Source organism: Polypterus senegalus, chromosome 3, assembly GCF_016835505.1.
Source record: "Polypterus senegalus isolate Bchr_013 chromosome 3, ASM1683550v1, whole genome shotgun sequence".
In the NCBI taxonomy this organism is placed as follows: domain Eukaryota; kingdom Metazoa; phylum Chordata; class Cladistia; order Polypteriformes; family Polypteridae; genus Polypterus; species Polypterus senegalus.
The window spans coordinates 281,814,190-281,833,537 of NC_053156.1; the positions used below are offsets into that span (position 1 = coordinate 281,814,190).

General features: G+C 45.0%; 1 protein-coding gene across 2 annotated transcripts in view; it reads right to left on the reverse strand.

Moving 5' to 3' along the window:
• Positions 1 to 1,754: 1,754 nt before the first annotated feature.
• The window catches only part of LOC120526242 (transcription factor Spi-C), a 29,058-nt gene continuing 11,464 nt past the window's right edge, over positions 1,755 to 19,348 (reverse strand). For both annotated transcript variants that reach the window (XM_039749313.1, XM_039749312.1), the window contains 3 exons: positions 15,180 to 15,301; positions 13,549 to 13,696; positions 1,755 to 2,608 (listed from right to left, as the gene is read on the reverse strand). In XM_039749313.1, coding sequence (XP_039605247.1) covers positions 2,292 to 2,608; positions 13,549 to 13,696; positions 15,180 to 15,301 — 587 coding nt within the window. In that variant the 3' untranslated portion in view covers positions 1,755 to 2,291. The remainder of the gene's footprint in view (positions 2,609 to 13,548; positions 13,697 to 15,179; positions 15,302 to 19,348) is intronic.

The window sequence follows — 19,348 nt, forward strand, 5'->3', positions numbered from 1 at the left end:
ACCAAGGGTTGGCACTGACTACTAATGCCTCTTCTTCTCTCTCCACAGACTCCCTGAGGGAAAAAAAACACTAAAACACCTCAGTTCTGGCACCCAGAGATGACCTCATTCTACTTCCTGCCCTGCTCTCCCGCTATGAAGTCAGTTAAGTCAGTTAACACAATCAGTCAGGCCAGATATATGGTACTCATATCTAACTATCTATCAATTATAGTGTGCCTTTTACATATCTATCTATCTATCTATCTATCTATCTATCTATCTATCTATCTATCTATCTATCTATCTATCTGTCTATCTGTCATGTAGTGCCTTTCTTATCTATCTATCTATCTATTATATAGTGCCTTTCATATCTATCTATCTATCTATCTATCTATCTATCTATCTATCTATCTATCTATCTATCTATCATATACTGCCTTCCTTATCTATCTATCTATCTATCTATTTATCTATCTATCTATCTATCTATCTATCTATCTATCAATGCTTTTTCTATCTATCTATTATATAGTGCCTTTCACATTATCTATCTATCTATCTATCTATTATATAGTGCCTTTCATATCTATCTGTCATGTAGTGCCTTTCTTATCTATCTATCTATCTGTCTATTATATAGTGACTTTCATATCTATCTATCATATAGTGCATTTCATATCTATCTATCTATCTATCTATCTATCTATCTATCTATCTATCTATCTATCTATCTAACATGTTGTGTCTTTCACATATCTATCGTCTGTAAAAAGCCAAATTTTCCTCTGCAGACAAATAAAGTCCTGTCTCTCCAAATCTCCAGAGTCCTGGTTGCTGTCCTACATTAACCGCTGCCTCTCAACTGGCTCAGTGTGTGTGAGTGGGCACTGTGATGGTCCGCCGCCATCCTGTCCACGGTTGATTCTTACCTTACATTTTTTCAGAAGCGTTTGTGCATTTGTTACAAAATCACAAACTGGAATCTCTCATAGAAGTATTTGGGCCCCTATTTTGGCACTTTTCTAGAAGCTGCTTTCTAGCTTAAAGCCCCCTTGGCCGAGCCTCTGTAAGCTTTGCAAACCTGGATTTGAGCAGTTTATCAGATTCTTCCTGGCAGATCCTTTCAAGCTCAGTGATGAGAAGTGTCATAATGAGTAATTGGGTGTTGACCGATGGGTTAAAAATGGCAAACGTGTCCATTTAAAATGAGATCTATAACCAGCTATGCAGTAGATGCACAGGACATTGCTCTTGTCTTTTCGAAATGTATCCACAAACTTGGACAAAGGGATACACAGCATGCGGGTTTAACATCCTTGTGTCGATTTTCCAGTACCAGTACCTGACCTCACAAATGCCCTTTTGGCTGAATGGGCACAAAGTCCCGCAGAGCCATGCTGTCATCTGGTGGGACGTGGAGCAGAGGCTGGTAGAGTGGGGGCGGCTCCATACCAACTCCTGTGGTTTTGGAATGGGATGGCCAAGAAGCTCATCTACAGTAGGTGTGTTGATCAGGTGCCCACAAACGTTTGGCCATATTGGGTATCAGGGATGTGAGGCAAATCGCAAGTCTGTGGCTGAATAAACAGCCAAGAAGCCAAAATTGTGCTTTGATCCGTTTGAATTCGTTCATGATGATTTTGTCACTGTTAGTCAAGTGGTATACCACACATGACACCATCCATTTGTACAACAGGACAATGAAGACAAAGAGATTGTGCTTTTATCGACACACAGACTGCACTACACAACCAGATTTAATTGGAGTTTTATTGAAAAAAAAAATATATATATATATGAAACATAATCGGAAAACTACCTGTTCGAACATGAACACAATTTCTACTTATGAAGTAGTTCAAAAGTTAAGGAGAAATCCTCAAGATCTGAAACACATGCCAATGTCAATGTACAATAGTGGAGATAAGGATAACAAAAGTCTCGGTAATTACACATTTTTTTACATAAAAATCACACTTCGTCAATAAGCACTGATTGTCAATTCGACGCGTTTTACATTGCAAATCACTCCTGGTGAAATACTCAGTATTCATGGTCTGATTCGCAGGGGTGCCGGGCCCCTGACAGCTACTTTACAAAAGTTAAAATGCAGTGCGTCCCCTGCTGTTGGACTGCAATGCTTTCTGTCCATTTTCAAAATGTCCTCCTCCTCCTCCATACCCGAGACCCCAGTCGGGGTCGCCCGTGTCCTCCTTTGACCGCTACTCCACTCTACCTTCCTGGTCTTATACTATGGCAGTAAGAATGTCTTCTTCACGTTTTTATCCCCCATCCCCGAGTTCCCTTTAACATTTCATCGCCTTCTTAATGTCTCCCTGCAGGCGTTTCAGGACGAGTTCGTTGAACTGGTACGTCAGTTTTCTCTTCACCTTGCAGATCTCGCCCGTCCGCGAGTAGTTCCTCAAGGCTCGCGCCATCTTCTGGTAGGTCATAGTCTTGCGGTTTCCTTTCCTCCGTCCCCACATCTCCGCCAGCTTCTCCTTATTTTGGGAGGAGAACTGGAAGGTCCCGCTGGTAGACTGGACCCACCAGATGCAGTGCTGCATTTCGGGGCACTGGAGCATCTCATAAAGAAACTGGAAAAGTCGTTCTTTCTTTTTGCCTGTATGGGTAAAAACGAGAGGGGGGCATCATTAAAGAGCCTGGTGTAATGTGCACCGCACACAGAATGTGGCGGACAATTGGGTTTGGTCGTTCTTTATTTCGCCCTATATAATTTCTTGTATTGGGAATTTGTTCGTTTTTCGCATACCCCTTGGGTGGAGTGGTGGCTCTGAGGTTAGGGAATCTGCACTGGCAATCGAATCCCGTAAACGCCAAAAGTGACTCTACCTTGAGCAAGGTCCTTAACCTGCAATTGGGTATGACGTTACTCTGCATCCAGCCCTGCATGAAGGCCCTCCAACCTGCAGGGAAAACTTGGGGGTTAGTGGCAGAATTGGCACTCCAGCCACCATAAAAAAAAACCTCACACTGGTCCATTCCACCTGAACTGGCGTGGTGCTGAGGTGTCACCCGTCACATGGCTGCACTCGGTCTCGTAATCTAGGATCCTGAGGTGACTTGTCATGTGGCAATGCGCTGTATCAGCGTGTGCCCCTAACCTCTCTCTCAGGGTCAGAGTGCAGGGTCAGCCATTGTATAGCTTAAGGGTCCTGCTCCAAAGGGATTGATTCTCTTTTAGCAGCAACAGGGATTCAAACCGGCAACCTTCCGGATACCAGTGCAGATCCTTAGCCTTTGTTTCTAATTTTTGGAGAGACGCTGCTGTCCTGAACTGCAGACTCTTTATGGTCAATTTTCATTCTTTTGCTCAAACAAACCAGGATGAACTGAATTTCTAAGACATTAACTACAGGCAATGCAAACAGCCTTTCTTGATTTTAATTTACTTGATTAATTCCCAAGGTAACTGAAGAAAGAAATTGCCTTTTTGAATGACCTTTATGGAGAGGGGGATCAGAGCATTGGGTCTGCCATCGTACAGCGGCCCTGGAGTGATTTCCGGGTTAAGGGTATTGCCCAAGGATCCCTTTTTTCTGGTACCAGTAATTTCCAGCTGGTTTCTTTTTTAACGTCTTTATGACCTGTGAATGGGAAATAAGTACAGATGCCACTGAACTTGTGCTAGTTAGTTTATTACCAGGGAAAGGATGGACGCCATAGGACTAGGAATTTCAGAATTAGTTTACAGCTTGAGAAAGGAAGGAGTGCGGAGATACTTCAAAGATCACACACTCTGATCGGAGTCAATCATCATCAGGACAAGATAGGGCCACGTCACATACCCCGAGACCTCACATGTGTATTGTAACATAAATATGACTTGTCCGAGGGTCCAGAGAGGAAGCGAAGTCAGAGGTCGAGACACATGTGACCATTTTATCTGGACATTGAAGAATGTAACTTACAAATAAAACTGATTGCTAAATCAAAAGCTGCCCAGGACAAGTCCACCCTTCGACACCTTCTCATTTTCACGAAGCTCTTCTAAGACTTTATATCCAGGTTAGATGCCACATGGGCTGGATGGACATCCCGGCCAGGAGAGGAGATGGTTTCTTACCTGGACGGGAGGACAAAAAAGGGATGGGCGGACAGCTCACTAGGAAAGAGACGTCGCTGGAAGCTTTTAATTCCCCCAGCACGCGAGGATGTCAGTGCCACCTAGGAAACCAGCAAGGCAGGCCGGGAGATGTAGTGTGGCAGAGCAGACCTGCTGGAGTCACTGGGGGCCACGAGAGGGCACTGCAGGGAGATAAGCTCCCTGTTTTAATGGACTTCCGTGTGACCCAGAAGTGCTTCCATCAGGCAATAGCCCTGGCACTTTAAGTACTCCCGGGTCCTTAATAAAACTGACTGCACTCCCTTATCCAGGCGAGTCGGAGCTGGGAGGTAGTGGAGCAACACTTGAGTGGAGGAGGACAGTGCGGCGGTGAGAGAATTATAGTAGGAGAGAAAACCTGTGTGTTGTCCTTGTGTGACATTTTTGGAGGTATTTATAATAAAAAACTTCCATCGTTTGAACCCGGGACTGTGCCTGTGTGTTCGTGTTGGGGTTTGGGCTTGCTGGAGCTCGGGTATCCATCACACAAGACGTTGCTATCAATTTTATTTTTTATTATATATTTTTTTTTTATTTGCTATTGTTACATGTTAATAAATACCACGTTGCTTTTCTAATTTCTATACTTTGTCTACAGCAGGGATCTCAAACTCCAGTCCTGGAGGGCCACAGTTGCTGCAAGTTTTCATTCTAACCCTTTTCTTAATTAGTGACCTGTTTTTGCTGCTAACTAACGTCTTTTGAATTCATTTTAACTGACTTGCTCTCGAAGACTCAGACCCCTGAATCGTTTCTTGTTCCTTACTTAACTGCCCATCAATAACGAGATACAAAATGAACCAAAAGAGGACCAGCAAATTGAGTCCATCATAAAATATCTGAAAATAAAGAAAGATGAAGGTCTCAGGGGTGTTGATCTGCTCAGGTCCCCTAAACATTTTACCAGAGCTCTTAGAAAAGAGGTCCTGACATGGACTGGCGCCCTGCCCAGGGTTTGTTTCCTGCCTTACACCCTGTGTTGGCTGGGATTGGTACCAGCAGACCCCCGTGACCCTATAGTTAGGATATAGCGGGCTGGATAATGGATGGATGGATTTTTAGAAAAGAGAAAATGAACAATTTCAGAAATGTCTGCTATTGGGCAATAAGAGCAGCAACAAGCCATGGAATTAAAGAACAAGTTTAGTTAACGACAAGACTCAGAGCCTAATGCAGCAACTGGTTGGAGTTTGAGACCCTGACTTAGTTGGTCTTCTGTTGGCTCCCTCACTTCACATTTTATTTCTGTTTGGGTGCCATTTAAGGAAAGAAATGAAGAAAATCAGAGGAACAAATCTTAAAAAAAAAACAAGCCAATTAAAATGAAAGGAAAATTAGTTAATTAGCAGCAAAAACAGGTCACTAATTAAGAAAAGGGTTAGAGTGAAAACCTGCAGCCATTGCGGTCCTCCAGCACTGGAGTTTGAGACCACTGATCTAGAGTGACTGAAATAATGAATGGGCACTATTTGTGAGGAAGATCGCTGCTTTCTTACCCGCAGGGTTTATCAAGATTGTTGAGGTCGCTCCTCGATAATTAGCGGTAAATATAAGACAGAGGTTGGTTGGTAAGTAGTATGTAACCAAAAGAGTTCTGCTTTAATGTGTGTCACAAAGACACCAACCTGTTTGTTAGAGCTGGTGACAGTGGGTCCCTGTGTAGGGAATCCTATGTGGAATAGTGGCTGGCACCACTTGACACTTTGTCTGGCTTAGGATTTCTATATCTGTGTGTGTGTGTGTGTGGAGAGATTTCTATGTGGAATATTACAGAGTGCCACTACTCGAGTGTTTGTCTGGATAGGAACTCTACATGTTGTCATGGATGGCCGGGGGAGCGAGTGTGGACAGAGCATCACCTCACCCGGAACGCTAGATGGCAGTGATACCTCAGACTCCCGCAGTGCTTCATGGGAGATGGAGTTGGATAAAGCCCTATTGGGATCCGGGGGCACTGCAGCTGTTCCTGAGCCCGTGTGGGCAGTTCTTCTGCCACAACCCAGAAGTGCTGCCGGAAGTGGGGCAACGAGCACCTGCAGCACTTCCGGGTGCCTTATGTAAGCAGTCAGATTTGGGTGGAAGGTGGACGAAACTTACCAAGAAAGAGTGGAGGAGAAAAGAGAGAAAAAGAAGGAAAAGAGGAATATTGGGCTTGTGCATTGGGACTGTGTTGTGCCCGTGGGAAACGAGGTGAAGAAAAATAAAAGTACAGTACTCGTGTTTTATAAGTGTGCCTCCTGTGTCTGTCTCTGTGTCGGGTTGGGTGGCTGGCACGGCCCCCTATTGTTTCTGTCACAATGTATGTGTGTAAATTGAATCCTATGTGGAAAATTGTGGAATGGCTGGCCATTGGCACCACTCGATACTCTGTGTGGCACACAAAGCGATACCAGCCAGTCTTCAAGGGTGTGAGTAGATGAACCTGATAAACATACCAGGTAAGTCTCGCTGACTTCACAATAATACGCTTGCTCTTCTCCTTTTCCCTAACCTTAACCCCACCTGTTCTTACCATGCCACTTAACAAAGGCAAATAGCTCACTTTGACTGTGACTGCTCTTTTTACTAAAGAACAGCAGCAGCTCTGGACTGGACAACAGTCATGGACAGCTGCTCAAATGCGGCAATGAATTACACTTGATGATAATAATAGTAATAATAATTCTTTACATTTATATAGCACTTTTCTCACTACTCAGACAACTTTTTGTAGTAAGACGGGAGCCACTTCAATTCACATTTGGTGTGCAGCACCCACCTGGATGATGCGCCGGAAGACGTTTTTCATCAGTACACTCACCACACATTAGCTTGTTAAGTGGTGAAGAGATGAGAGAGAGATCATCAATTAGAGACAGGGGACAATTAGGGGGCCAGAATGACCAGGCTGCGATGGGCCAGGACATCAGGACACACCCTGCTCTTTACATAGGATGCCCAAGGATCTCGTATGATCACAGAGAGTCAGGGGCCTGAAGGATGGTGCCATTTTTACAGCACAGTGTCCCTGTCACTATGCTGGGGCATTGGGATCCAAAATTCAGACCACAGGGTAAGCGCCCCCTGATTTGGGAAATAGGAGAAGTGGCAGGCAGCAAAGTGGGCCAGAAGCCAACCAGTTTGAATATCGAGAAGTGGTGATCTTAATGGATATACCAACTATTGCACAGTCTCACTCATCTGCCATCTGAGAAAGGTACTATCACGAAGAATCCTGGGTAGGATGAAACATACGAGGGGGGGACCCAAAAATAACGAGAATTGTTTACTGGAGGGGCGTCAGTTCTGATGTTTGCCGTGAGATGTGTGTTCTAGACTGCCCTCTGCATCATTTGGCCAAGCGGCGTCCTTGGGGAAAGGAAGGTCTGTAAGGTCAGTGTCATTTTCTTTTCTTGAGCCTCTGTTACCGTCTTCGTGGATTTTGTGATGGCGGACTTGAAAGAATAACGTGTTTGCATCAAGTTCTGTTTCCGTTTTCGGGAAAACAGCAGAAAAAGGTGTCACAATGCTTCGAGGGGCTTTCAGAGAAGGTGTTTTGAGCCAGGCAAGGGTTTTTACCTTAAAGTGGTCAAGTGATTGTGTGATGCTGTGCGGAGAAAATGACCCGAATTGCGGTAATCCAGGCGAGTTGCTTCTACATCACGATGTAGCCCTGAATGTGCGTCAATTTCTCAAGAAATACAGGATGACAACAGTGTGCCCCCCCTACTCCCCGGACTTTGCACCTTGTGATTTTTTTCTTATTTCCAAGAATGAAGAGCGTTTTCAGGATGTAGAGGAGGTCAAGAAGCAAATGGCGGAGGCACTGAGGGCCATCACTTCTAAGAGTTTCAGAACAGTTGTGAACGACGGAAAAAGCGGTGGGACAAGTGAATTGTGTCTCAGGGAGGCTAGTTTGAGGGTGATTAAATGTTGGAAATGTTCAGAGAAATATACCATTTTTAAAAATAAAATTCTCGTATGGCAGAAAAGTGCAATAAAGACGAATGAGCAGGATTAAGGGGTGCACAGTGAGGAGCCACTTTAACCACCACCGATGTACAGCATCCACCACAATGATGTGACGGCAGCCATTTATGCGCCAGCCCACTCGCCACACATTAGCTGTTAGGGGGTGAAGGGGTGAGAGACACCATTAGCCAGGTAGAGACAGAGATGATTAGGGGGCCAGAATGGACAGGGCCATGGTGGCCATGGGGATACCCCCTACTCTTTCTGATAGACGCCCAGGGTACCCTTCTGACCACAGAGAGTCAGCACTTCGGTTTTCCGTCTCATCTGAATGATGGCACCATTTTTACTTCACAGTGACTGCACTGGAGCTTTAGGATCCATACTCTGACCACAGGGTATGCCCTCCCGCCACCCCCTTGACCTCACCAACACCTCTTCCAGCTTTTCCTAGGTGGTCTCCTGTCCGAGTACCAGCTGGGCCCAAACATGCTTAGCGTCAATTGGATAACCTGTTCTGAAGTGCAGATGGCATGGCTGCCGGCACACACATGTGTGGTGATGGTGCAATGCCATGTCGACAATATTGTCAACATGTCGTGATGCTCACTATTGTGTTGCGGTGCGTCACATTCACAGAATGATGCTCAGCAATGGGTGGCATGGTGGTGCAGCAGTGGGCCCAACGTCCTGTCTTTGAATTCCATGCCCACTCAATGTCTGTGTGGAGCTGACTTGTCCTCCCCCTGTGCGCATGGTGGGGTTTTCTCCTAACAAGAGCGCTTGGCAGGTTAATTTAGCGACTCACTTCCGGCCCTGGGCGAGGGTGGCCTATGCAGAGTAGGTTACTATTGTGCTGCTGGGATAGGCGATGGCTGCTGGATTACCCATATGTTCAGTTGCTAATCACACACTAATCACCGTTATCACCACTTAATGATCGTATCTCTTTTGCTCCCTCAGCAACCGCAGGCACAGTAGGCCGCTCAAGGCTGTCAGGAACTGCTGACATTTGTAGTACCCTGATGGCACGTCAATCCTGCCAGAACTGCTCATCTGTCAGAAATCTTTATCCCCCTGTCCCCTGCTCTATCCTAGAATACCATCTTTAGAAACTGCTCACTCTTCTCCAGACCCCTTAAGTGCCAACTTAACATTCTCAAACCTGTTTAATCCAATCCGATCCTGGCGGCACTGGGCAGGAGCCAGGAAACCAACTCTGGGCAGGAGGCCAGTCCATCACATGGGAGCCACCCAAAGGAAAATTCCTACAGACACAGGGAGTGCGTACAAGCTCCACATCAACAATGGCATGGGCATGGCATTTGAACCCAGGATACTGGACCAGTGAAGCAGCAGGGTCAGCATGTTCACTGTAAATGGATGTATCACCCATGACTTACGCCCTGAAAGTGCTGCACTATGGCTCTGGACACTGGCCGTTACTACTACTTCCATCCATCCATTTTCCAAACCAGTTCTATTGTGAGCAGGGACACAGCTGGAGCCATACCCAGCAGGCACCGGGCACAAAACAGGGACAATCCCTGGTCAGGGTGCCAGTCCATTGCAGGGTGTTACTACCACATCTTGTCTCTTAATCCCCATGACGTCTTTAATAGTTGTCTCCTCTCTCATACTGCATTAATGCAGGTCTATCCTGGCAGCACTGGGCATACCACCCGTTTCCTGGATGGCACACTCACACTGGACCTGTCCAGAGGCATCTATTAACCTGGGATGTGCGAGAAAACAGGAGGACCTAAAAAAAAAATCCCCTCGTGCACACACCGGGTAGAAATGCAGACGCCAGGGCTGAGAACTGAAGCCAAGTCCTCGAGACCCAAACCAGCACTCACCTACTGTATGTTCCTCCACGTTAATATAAATTATTTAACATTGTCATGTCTGTCTAATTAAATTAACGGTTCTGGATGCCTGTCCTGGCAGCACCGAGGAGCAAACTCTGCACAGAACGCCAGTCCATCAAACCACCGTCAGCATTTAAATTGAGTGAAACGTAGCCATCAGAGCAACTCCGGCTTTTACAAGTATAGAGAAATACGGGGGGCACACATTCTGGCGAGCATGCAGAGAATTTGGCCTATAAACAAAACTGGCATTCAGTGACGATATCAGCTAGAGGGCGAGAGGAGGTTCGATGATATACTTCTTCATTTCTGACATGGTTACAGTAGGAGATATGAAGGATCTGTTGGAGGCACCCTATTTGCTGAACACGTTCAGGGGTTTCACGACGGTTGCAGTCGCCTTCCACGTTTCACTGGCACAGAATTGAATTCTGAAGGCAAATTTTAGTTGGTAGGGCTGTTGGATTTCCAGATAGGCCCCAAACGGTGCATAACAGCCATCGCCTTCCCAATCTGATGCAGGGTGTCTTGGTCAGACACCACTGTCTGTCACCACAATCAGGGCCGTTCTTAGAAGTTTGGGAACCCTACGCGGTTCAGAAATGTGCAGTCTCCAGATGTGCAGGCCCCGGATGGTCTGGGGGGGAGAAGCCCCCCTTTAGCACAGGAAGGTGTTCTAATAAAACGTCCAGAAAAGGCCTTAGATGACCAGTAGGCCTACATGTACGCTTGTGTGTATGCAGAGTGGTAAATGGTGTTCCTGTAAACAGAAAATCAAAATAGCCTACCAGTACCAAGTATGTAAGCTTACAGGAACAGACGACCAAAGACCAAACCAAGTTTGGGAGGGATTAGCTAATACCGGGCCCTGGAGGAACGAGGATTAGGATGTAGGGCCTATATGATATATTAGCTTTATGTTTAACTAATAATCCAAATAATAATATAGGATATTTCTCAAAACGCACCATCTGCCACCGATCCACGTTGTGCAATGGTTTATCCAGACTGAGCAATCGCTATTTATACATTCCCAGTCCCATGGCCACGTCCCTAATTCCCTGCCTGCTGTCCCCTGCTCCTTCCCCTCCCAATTCGAACGATAAAATTTTGGATGAGGAGGGTATCGTGACGGGGCGGCCTTTCAGTTAGGAGACCTGGGTTCGCTTCCCGGGTTCTCCCTGCGTGGAGTTTGCATGTTCTCCCCGTGTCTGCGTGGGTTTCTTCCGGGCACTCCGGTTTCCTCCCACAATCCAAAGACATGCAGGTTAGGTGGATTGGCGATTCTAAATTGGCCCTAGTGTATGCTTGGTGTGTGGGTGTGTTTGTGTGTGTCCTGCGGTGGGTTGGCACCCTGCCCAGGATTGGTTCCTGCCTTGTGCCCTGTGTTGGCTGGGATTGGCTCCAGCAGACCCCCGTGACCCTGTATTCGGATTCAGCGGGTTAGAAAATGGATGGATGGATGGGTATCGTGACACACGACATGAGGGACTGGCACAGCCGGCTGCAGTGCCAGGGGCCCCAGGCCCACTGCCCGACAACACAAAAAAAAAATTGTAAGTCAGGGCCGGGTCTGGGCCCTACATGGATGCGTAGTTCACGTATACCTAATACTACCGGCGTATGTGAGGTGATGCACTTCCTCGAGACGCTGTTGACCAATGTAGATGTTGGAGTCCCCTACCCTTTTAGTAACCCTAATTCACAACACAACTTCATGATCCAATACTGCTGGATTGATGGCTGGTGCTAAATTACATCTAACAAAGGTATTACTGGGCAAACTGGTCACTGACTGCCAGTCTTAACAATCATGATTGGTAAAGGGTGAAGTGTAGACCAGCTTTGTATGGATCAGAAATCTGGGCAGTTAGAAAGGTGCATAGGCCTGATATTTGGGTGGTTACCTACCCAGGTAATGCTTGTGGCTGCTTGCCCAGCTGGCAGACATCTGCCACGTCCTGTCAGTTGTGAGAAGCAGATCATAGACATGTTATACAGTAATGGCCAAATAATACAAAGAGTGTAATTGGGGCACATTAGGTGTACTCGCTTTTGCTTCCTCTTGCAGGGCTTGAACCTTCTCACTACAGACGGGGTGTGGCAGATGTCTGGCTGACCAACCACAAGTGTTACCTGGTAGGTAACCAATCAAATATCAGATTGTCACCAGACCTGTGAATGTAATACTCTGATCTACACTCCGTCAAGTAAGCGAACCGTCCACCGTGGTGCGACGTCTGAGGCTCTGCTTCAGGTGATGACATCCAAGGTTCAATCCCCGCCAGGTACAAACCTGATGAGCCCCAATTAGGGTGAACCACGTGTCATGTCCTCTTGGAACTATTTGGCAGGAACTACTGCATATAACAAGTTAGAAAGGTGCATGAAAGGTAAATGCATGCTACAGAAATGAGAACGTTGAGATGGATGTGTGGAGTAACAAAGCTTGATAAGATCAGGAATGAGCGAATCGGAGGCCCAGTTAACCTCCTTAGTGTTAGACCCGAGCGTCACTCGGGCTGTACATGCAGTGCTAAGAGCGTTAGTCCTGAGTGTAACTCGGGCAACTGCATAGACACGGCTCACGTAAGCGTTAGAACTGAGGATTACTCGGGCTGCAGAAGTGCCAACAGCGTTAGTGCCGAGTGTTGCTCAGGACACAATGCAGGCCGAGTGTTACCCAGGTAATGGTGCAGACACGTCTTCTCCAGGCCTCATAATGGCGTCTCATAAGAAGTGTTCTTCAGCAGCCCAGGTGCTGCCCGCTCTTAACAGTGATGACGAAGTGAATCTCTCTTCACGCAGTGATTGTGATGAACCCGGAAGTGACGCTCGTGTCAGTCACACATGTGCAGTGTGTTGTTCAAAAGCTGATCAGTCTGGAAAGAAAATCCGCAAGGAATCAAATAGCTGTTGTCCCGACTGTGCCGCTGGATATCGTGTATTTCACCGTGCTTCACGATACACCACACAAACGACACACTGACAGATTACACACTATTATTATTATAATTATTATCTGTAGCATTATTATACTTTTCTACACTTATGTCTTTGCACTTTTAGTGTTTTGCACATTTTACAGTAGAAAGATCGAATATGTCATTTTTCAAGCCAAAAAAATTGCGTCGCTTTTTACGTGTTTTTTTTTGTAAGGAGGCTACAGGTGGGGAAATCTCAAAGAAAATACAAAATGGCAGGTTAAAGTGGTATGGGCCTGTCATGAGAAGAACGACAAACCACGTGGGGAGCAGAGCGATAGTTATGGAGGAGTCGGGAAGTCTGAGAATGGGACGGAGTGTGTGAAGGGGGATCAAAGGGTTACAAGGAGAGAAAGTGTACAAATGGGTGAGAATGGAGGAGGCTGGTCAAACACAGAGACCCCACGTGAAAGTGGGAAAAGAAGAAGAAGAAGAAGAAGAAGAAGAAGAAGGAGATGATTGAAATCCTGCCGGTGTCCACTTAGCCAGGCTCTTTAAAACCGCCGCAGAGGCAGCCATTATCCAGCTTACTTCAAAGCATCACCTACTGAACAGTTGCTTTCATTTCCAGTCATTTTTTTTTTGTTTTGTTTTTCATTCTGTTGATGCCAACGGTGAAAAAAAAACATACCTGCTGGTGCTGCCAGCTGAAGACCGCAGGGTTTTTTGGTTTTCCTCTCGAGGGTGGGAGACGGGGGGAAGTCGTTGGAAACTGAACTGGTAGACAAGGAGTCCGAATCGCTGTTCGGGCTGACCTGATATGGAGACTGGTAGTGGACCTGCAGAAGAGGAGAAACGTTAAAAGAACGCTCAGCTACCGAGGTCTGAGGTGGCATAAAAGTGTAGGAGTAACAGCAAGGAAGGAACGAGTGAAGTTTGCGTTTTTACATTTTGCTCAAAGGAGACAGAAGGACTTAAAGACAAAGTTAGCATAACCATCTCAAATCCTCTTAATCCAACACCAGAGCACTGGGCAGGAGTCCATCACAAGGCCCCGTCACACGGGTCCAGTTTAGAATCTCCAGTTATCGTAATGGGACTATGGGAAGAAAACTGGAGAAAAAAAATGAAAAATACAGACACAAGGAGAACATGCGGACTCCACACTGATCAGGGGGCTTCATCTATGTGGAGGTGCAGTGGGCCGTAGTGCCACCTTGGAGTTTAAGAAAGTGTTTGTGTGTTTCTACTGAGTACCTTCAGTTTGAAGTAAATGGCCGTCATTACCACCGGGACCCCCATTAGTCCAGAGCTCTCCTGAAGTTCTAGAGCCGCTCTTGACACCGGCCTCTCAGGTAAATGTCTGAGGTCCTCTGCTATCCAACTGTGGTGCATTTCTTGCCATTATAGGTATGTATTCCATATTTTACTTTGTTCAGGTATTAAGGTTGAAGCCGCATTGTAATCTTGTGCCTTGTAATATGCCGTGAGACTGTGCAAGGCGCTATATAATGTAAGGGATGGTGAAACTGGCCTTTAATTCAGCGCAGTCAAGATGTCCTTATTAAAAGGTGCTCTTTTTCTGAATGTGAATTTCTGGTCTGGCACCATATGAGTGTGGCTGTGTGCTCGGCCTGTGACAGACTGGCATCCCATCCAGGGTTGGTTCCTGCCTTGTGCACAGATGCTGCCAGGATACGCTTCTCCAGGTTCACCTAACATGTATGTCTTTAGAATGGAGATAAAAACTCCACGGGGTGGGATTGAAACCCAGGACCCTCAAGCTGTGAGGCAGCAGTATCATGGCACTGTGCCGACCAACATACATACGAGACCTAATACATCCAATTATGAGCCTATCGTGGCAATGCTGGGTACAAAGAGGGAAACAACCCAGTACGGGGCGCCAGTCTGTCTAGTGGTAAACTCCTGAACTTGTACTCAGTATTTAGAGACCATTAGAGGGCAACCGCTGCCACATGACGGCGCCCAATAGAACTGCCTCCTGAAGCGGCCCAAGTGTGGCACACGCGTGTCTCCTTATTCTGGTGGGCATTTCCTTCCTGCTGGACTTTCTGCTACTGCCTGTCTGCAAGCCTTCAGCTCCAGATGTGTGTTTGGGGGGCTTAGCAGAGGTTTTCATCTGCCATTTACTCTCCCTCAACTATATGAGCTCAAAAGAGAGTGCAGAATAAGAAATCCAAAGACGAACAAACAGAAAGAACCTCCTTCTTGTGTTTGCCAGCCTGCCCTGTTTTTATGAGGCCAGATTAAGGCCAGTGAACTTATCAGAAAAGACTAATATTGACAAAAGCTACTCACCCACTCCGAGCTGGAGCCCAGGTGCCAGTGTGCTGGAGTCTGCTCGCAGGTTTCGGAATTCATGTTTGAGCCTGGGTCATTAGGATACCATTCATAGGGAAAGCGGCCTGACCAGCTGTTTTCTGGAATCATAAAACACAAAACACGCCTTTGAAATCCCTTTTACCGCGGAGTGGCGGGCATCTCGGTGCAGGCTGTGACTGCTGGCTTTATGAAGGTGCTCAGAAACAAACACCTGCGTCTGTAGTGCTGGGTTTCTAAAATAGGATTCTGTATAATTGTAAAGTAGCTAGAAACTTATGGGGCGACCTCAATTGAATAAAGCAGGGGTCCCTAGCTCAACAAGTGTTTTCCATTATGACCACTACTTGGCAAAAAGGTGGACAACCAGGATCTGAGTTCGATACGCCTGCTTTAGGTGCCCTCATTCTACCAATTTGTGGTGGTCTTAAGAATGGACGCTTTAGATAGATAGATAGATAGATAGATAGATAGATAGATAGATAGATAGATACTTTATTAATCCCAAGGGGAAATTCACAAAATTATTATTATTATTTCAGTGGTCTCCAACTCCAGTCCTGGTGGGCTGCAGTGGCTGCAGGTTTTCATTCTAACCCTTTTCCTAGTCAGTTTTCCCTGCTGATTAACTCCTTTTCCCTTCATTTTAATAGCCCTGTTTTTAAGGATTCAGTCCTCTGATTTGATTCGTTTCTTCATTAAATGGCGGCCAAACAGGAATCAGATGTGAAACGAGTCAACAGATGAGCAGCTAAACTGGAACGTCAAACTCCAGCCAATTTCACTCCAAGCAGTTCCTTAATGAGAAGCCGATTCTTGCTGTTAATTAAAGTCGTTATTGAACATCAGGACTTGTCGCTGCTCTCGTTCCGCCACAGCAGACTGTTGACTTTCTGTTTTTTCTAAGACCGCCGTCAAGATGTTTTAGTGACCTGAGCAGACCAACATCAATCAATCAATCAACATTTATTTATATAGCACATTTTCATACACAAAAATGTAGCTCAAAGTGCTTTACAAAATGAAGAACAGAAAAATAGAAGACACAATAAAAAATAAACATAAGTCAACATTAATTAACATAGAATAAGTAAGGTCCGATGGCCAGGGTGGACAGAAAAAAAAAAAAAAACTCCAAGAGCTGGAGAAAAAAAAAAAATCTGTAGGGGTTCCAGACCACGAGACTGCTCAGTCCCCTCTGGGCAATCATGACCGAGACCTTCACCTTTCTTTATTTTTCAGGTTTGCTGATCTTGTTTTGGCTCATTTTGTGTCTCATTATTGTTTGGCTGCTCATTTAGGAAAAAGAAACAACTGAGGGGTCTGAGTCACGTCAATTAAAACGAAGGCAAAACAAGTTAATCAAAATGAAAAACAGCTCACTAATAAAGCAGATGGTTAGAATGAAAACCTGCAGCCACTGAAGCCCACCAGGGGCCTCATGTATAAACGGTGCGTACACACAGAAATGTTGCGTAAGGACTTTTCCACATTCAAATCGCGATGTATAAAACCTACACTTGGCGTAAAGCCACGCACTTTTCCACGGTACCTCATGCCTTGTCGTACGCAAGTTCTCCGCTCGGTTTTGCAAACTGGCGGCACCCAGCGTCAAAGCAATGGTACTGTTCTTGTGTGATTACTCATTATTTTCATGACGCGGCTTTATAAATACACAGAAACTAACCGCATATTGTTTATTAGTGTAATGCATCTGATTGTAATTAACTTGTAACAATATAATGGTCCAGGGAACAGCCATAGTATTCCAAATACCATAACTGCTTTAGTTTGTTACTCTCACTTCTTCTTCTTCTTCTTTCAGCTCCTCTTGTTAGGAGTTGCCACAGCGGATCATCTTTTTCCATATTACTCTCACTGCACGACTCGGAGTATTTATATCACTGTATCTGAGTGTGAATCACAGCAGCAGCTGATCGGAAAGAGAATTATCGGTATACAGCATTAAGCACACGCTGTCTCAGCCACTGCAAAATGTTTTAAAGCCTTTCCTGTACGGACCTCGAGGTTCAGAAACAGTTTAATCCCAAGAACTTTAAATGCACTCAATCAATTGCTCCTTGTAGAACGGTTTGTACTTATAAGTACAATCACCCCACTGTAAACTTGCACTACAGTTATAATATCTCACAACCTGAGCCACTTTATAAAGCGCGTATTTACATATGATGACGATATCATTTTAAGGTGAAATGCAGCAAAATATGTTTGTTAAATTATACACATAAAACTTTAACTTCATTTAAATAATCTATATTCTTCACTGGGAGTGTCGTGAAGGATAGAATAATTAAACATGTACTACGAAGATATTTCAATGTTCTTTAAACGTTTTGAAGAATCGGCGCTAAGCTTACAGATGGCTTAACTTCTATTACAGAGCTGATTGTATGGCGATCGGTTACTTGGGGAAAGAAAAGCACTGACTGCAGGACGGCTACGCCAATATATATTGAATATAAAACAGAAAGAGAAAATAACAACACAGCTAAAAACGCAGCGACAAATTTCGACAAAAGATAATGCTTGTCATGAGCACGAGGCTCATGAAACACATGTTTAATAACGTGCTTTAGCTCCTATCATCATGAAAATGACATCACGTATACATCTCAGTATTTTAGTTATTCAGAGAGCTGTAATATCACAAATGTAATGGACTCTGTGTCCAGTTGGAGGAAGAGAGCCAGTTTAAGAAGCAAGTAGTGATTCACACACATAGATCACACAGTAGAAGATCAAATACAAAACAAAGCATTTAACGTGCTACTTTAATTACGATGTAATTTTGAGAAACTGGTTAATTAAACGATTTTAAGATGAAGTTTATAATGTTCTACTAAATGATAAAATAAACTACGTGATTAAAGTGGAAATGTTGAGATTGAAGTTGACATTTCGTGATTTTTCCCCACCGTGTGCCTTTTTTCTCTGTACCCTAATAAACTTTCATATGACACTCAGACAGTGGGCTTACAACTCTTCTTTTCACGACAACTTTGATATGTGACTTCTTTTTTATTTCCGGCACTGTGCGATTTTGTGAATGTGAGCTTTCAAGTTTCTCCAACACGCTATGTCACTTGATCAACTTCCTTTTGTTGATTATTCCACGGTTTATTTGAACAAATAGTATGTTTTTCCTTTGCCTCCACTTGGTATTCGCTGAAATTCTTATATTTTCCCCGTGCTTTTCCCATTGTCTTTTCACAGAAGGCTGCGCTTAAGGGCGATTTATATTGATTTGCATATTCAAATAGGCGTAATTCTGGGAGGATTTGGGGCGTTACAAAATGCGCGTGTACGAGCGTTAGTTTTCACGCTGATCGGGATTTATGTAACGGAAGAACGTGGAAGTTGGAGTACGCACAGATTCCTGCATCTGGATTTTTCTGTGCGTAAGCACATTTCGGCTTGTGTGCTTACGCCATGTTATAGTGCGAGTTCTACGCACAGCGTTATACATGAGGCCCCTGGACTGGACTTGAACACCCCTGCCTTAATTGTTTCTTTTTCCTTAATTAGCAGCCAGACAATAATGAGATACAAAATGAGCCAAAACAGGACCAGCTCACCCGTGCCCATCATACAATATCTGAAAATAAAGAAAGCTGGCGGTCTCAGGAGTGTTGATCTGCTCAGGTCCCCTAAACATTTTAACAGTCCTCTTAGAAAAGAGAAAATCAACAATTTCAGAAATGTCTGCCATTGCACAATGAGAGCAGCGACAAGCCATGGAATTAAAGAACGGGTTGAGTTAACAACAAGAATCGGCGCCTAATGAAGCAACTGGTTGGAGTTTGAGGCCCTGACTTAGTTGGTCTTCTGTTGGCTCCCTCACTTCACATTTCATTTCTGTTTGGCTGCCATTCAAGGAAAGAAATGAAGAAATTCAGGGGAACAAATCTTAAAAAACAAGTCAATTGAAATGAAAGGAAAAGGAGTGAATTAGCAGCAAAAACAGGTTACTAATTAAGAAAAAGGTTAGAATGAAAACCTGAAGCCATTGTAGCCCTCTAGGACTGGAGTTGGAGACCACTGAAATAAAGCATCCATTCTTAAGACCACCAAAATTGGTAGAATGAGGGCACCTAAAGAAGGCGTATTGAACTCAGATCCTGGTGGTT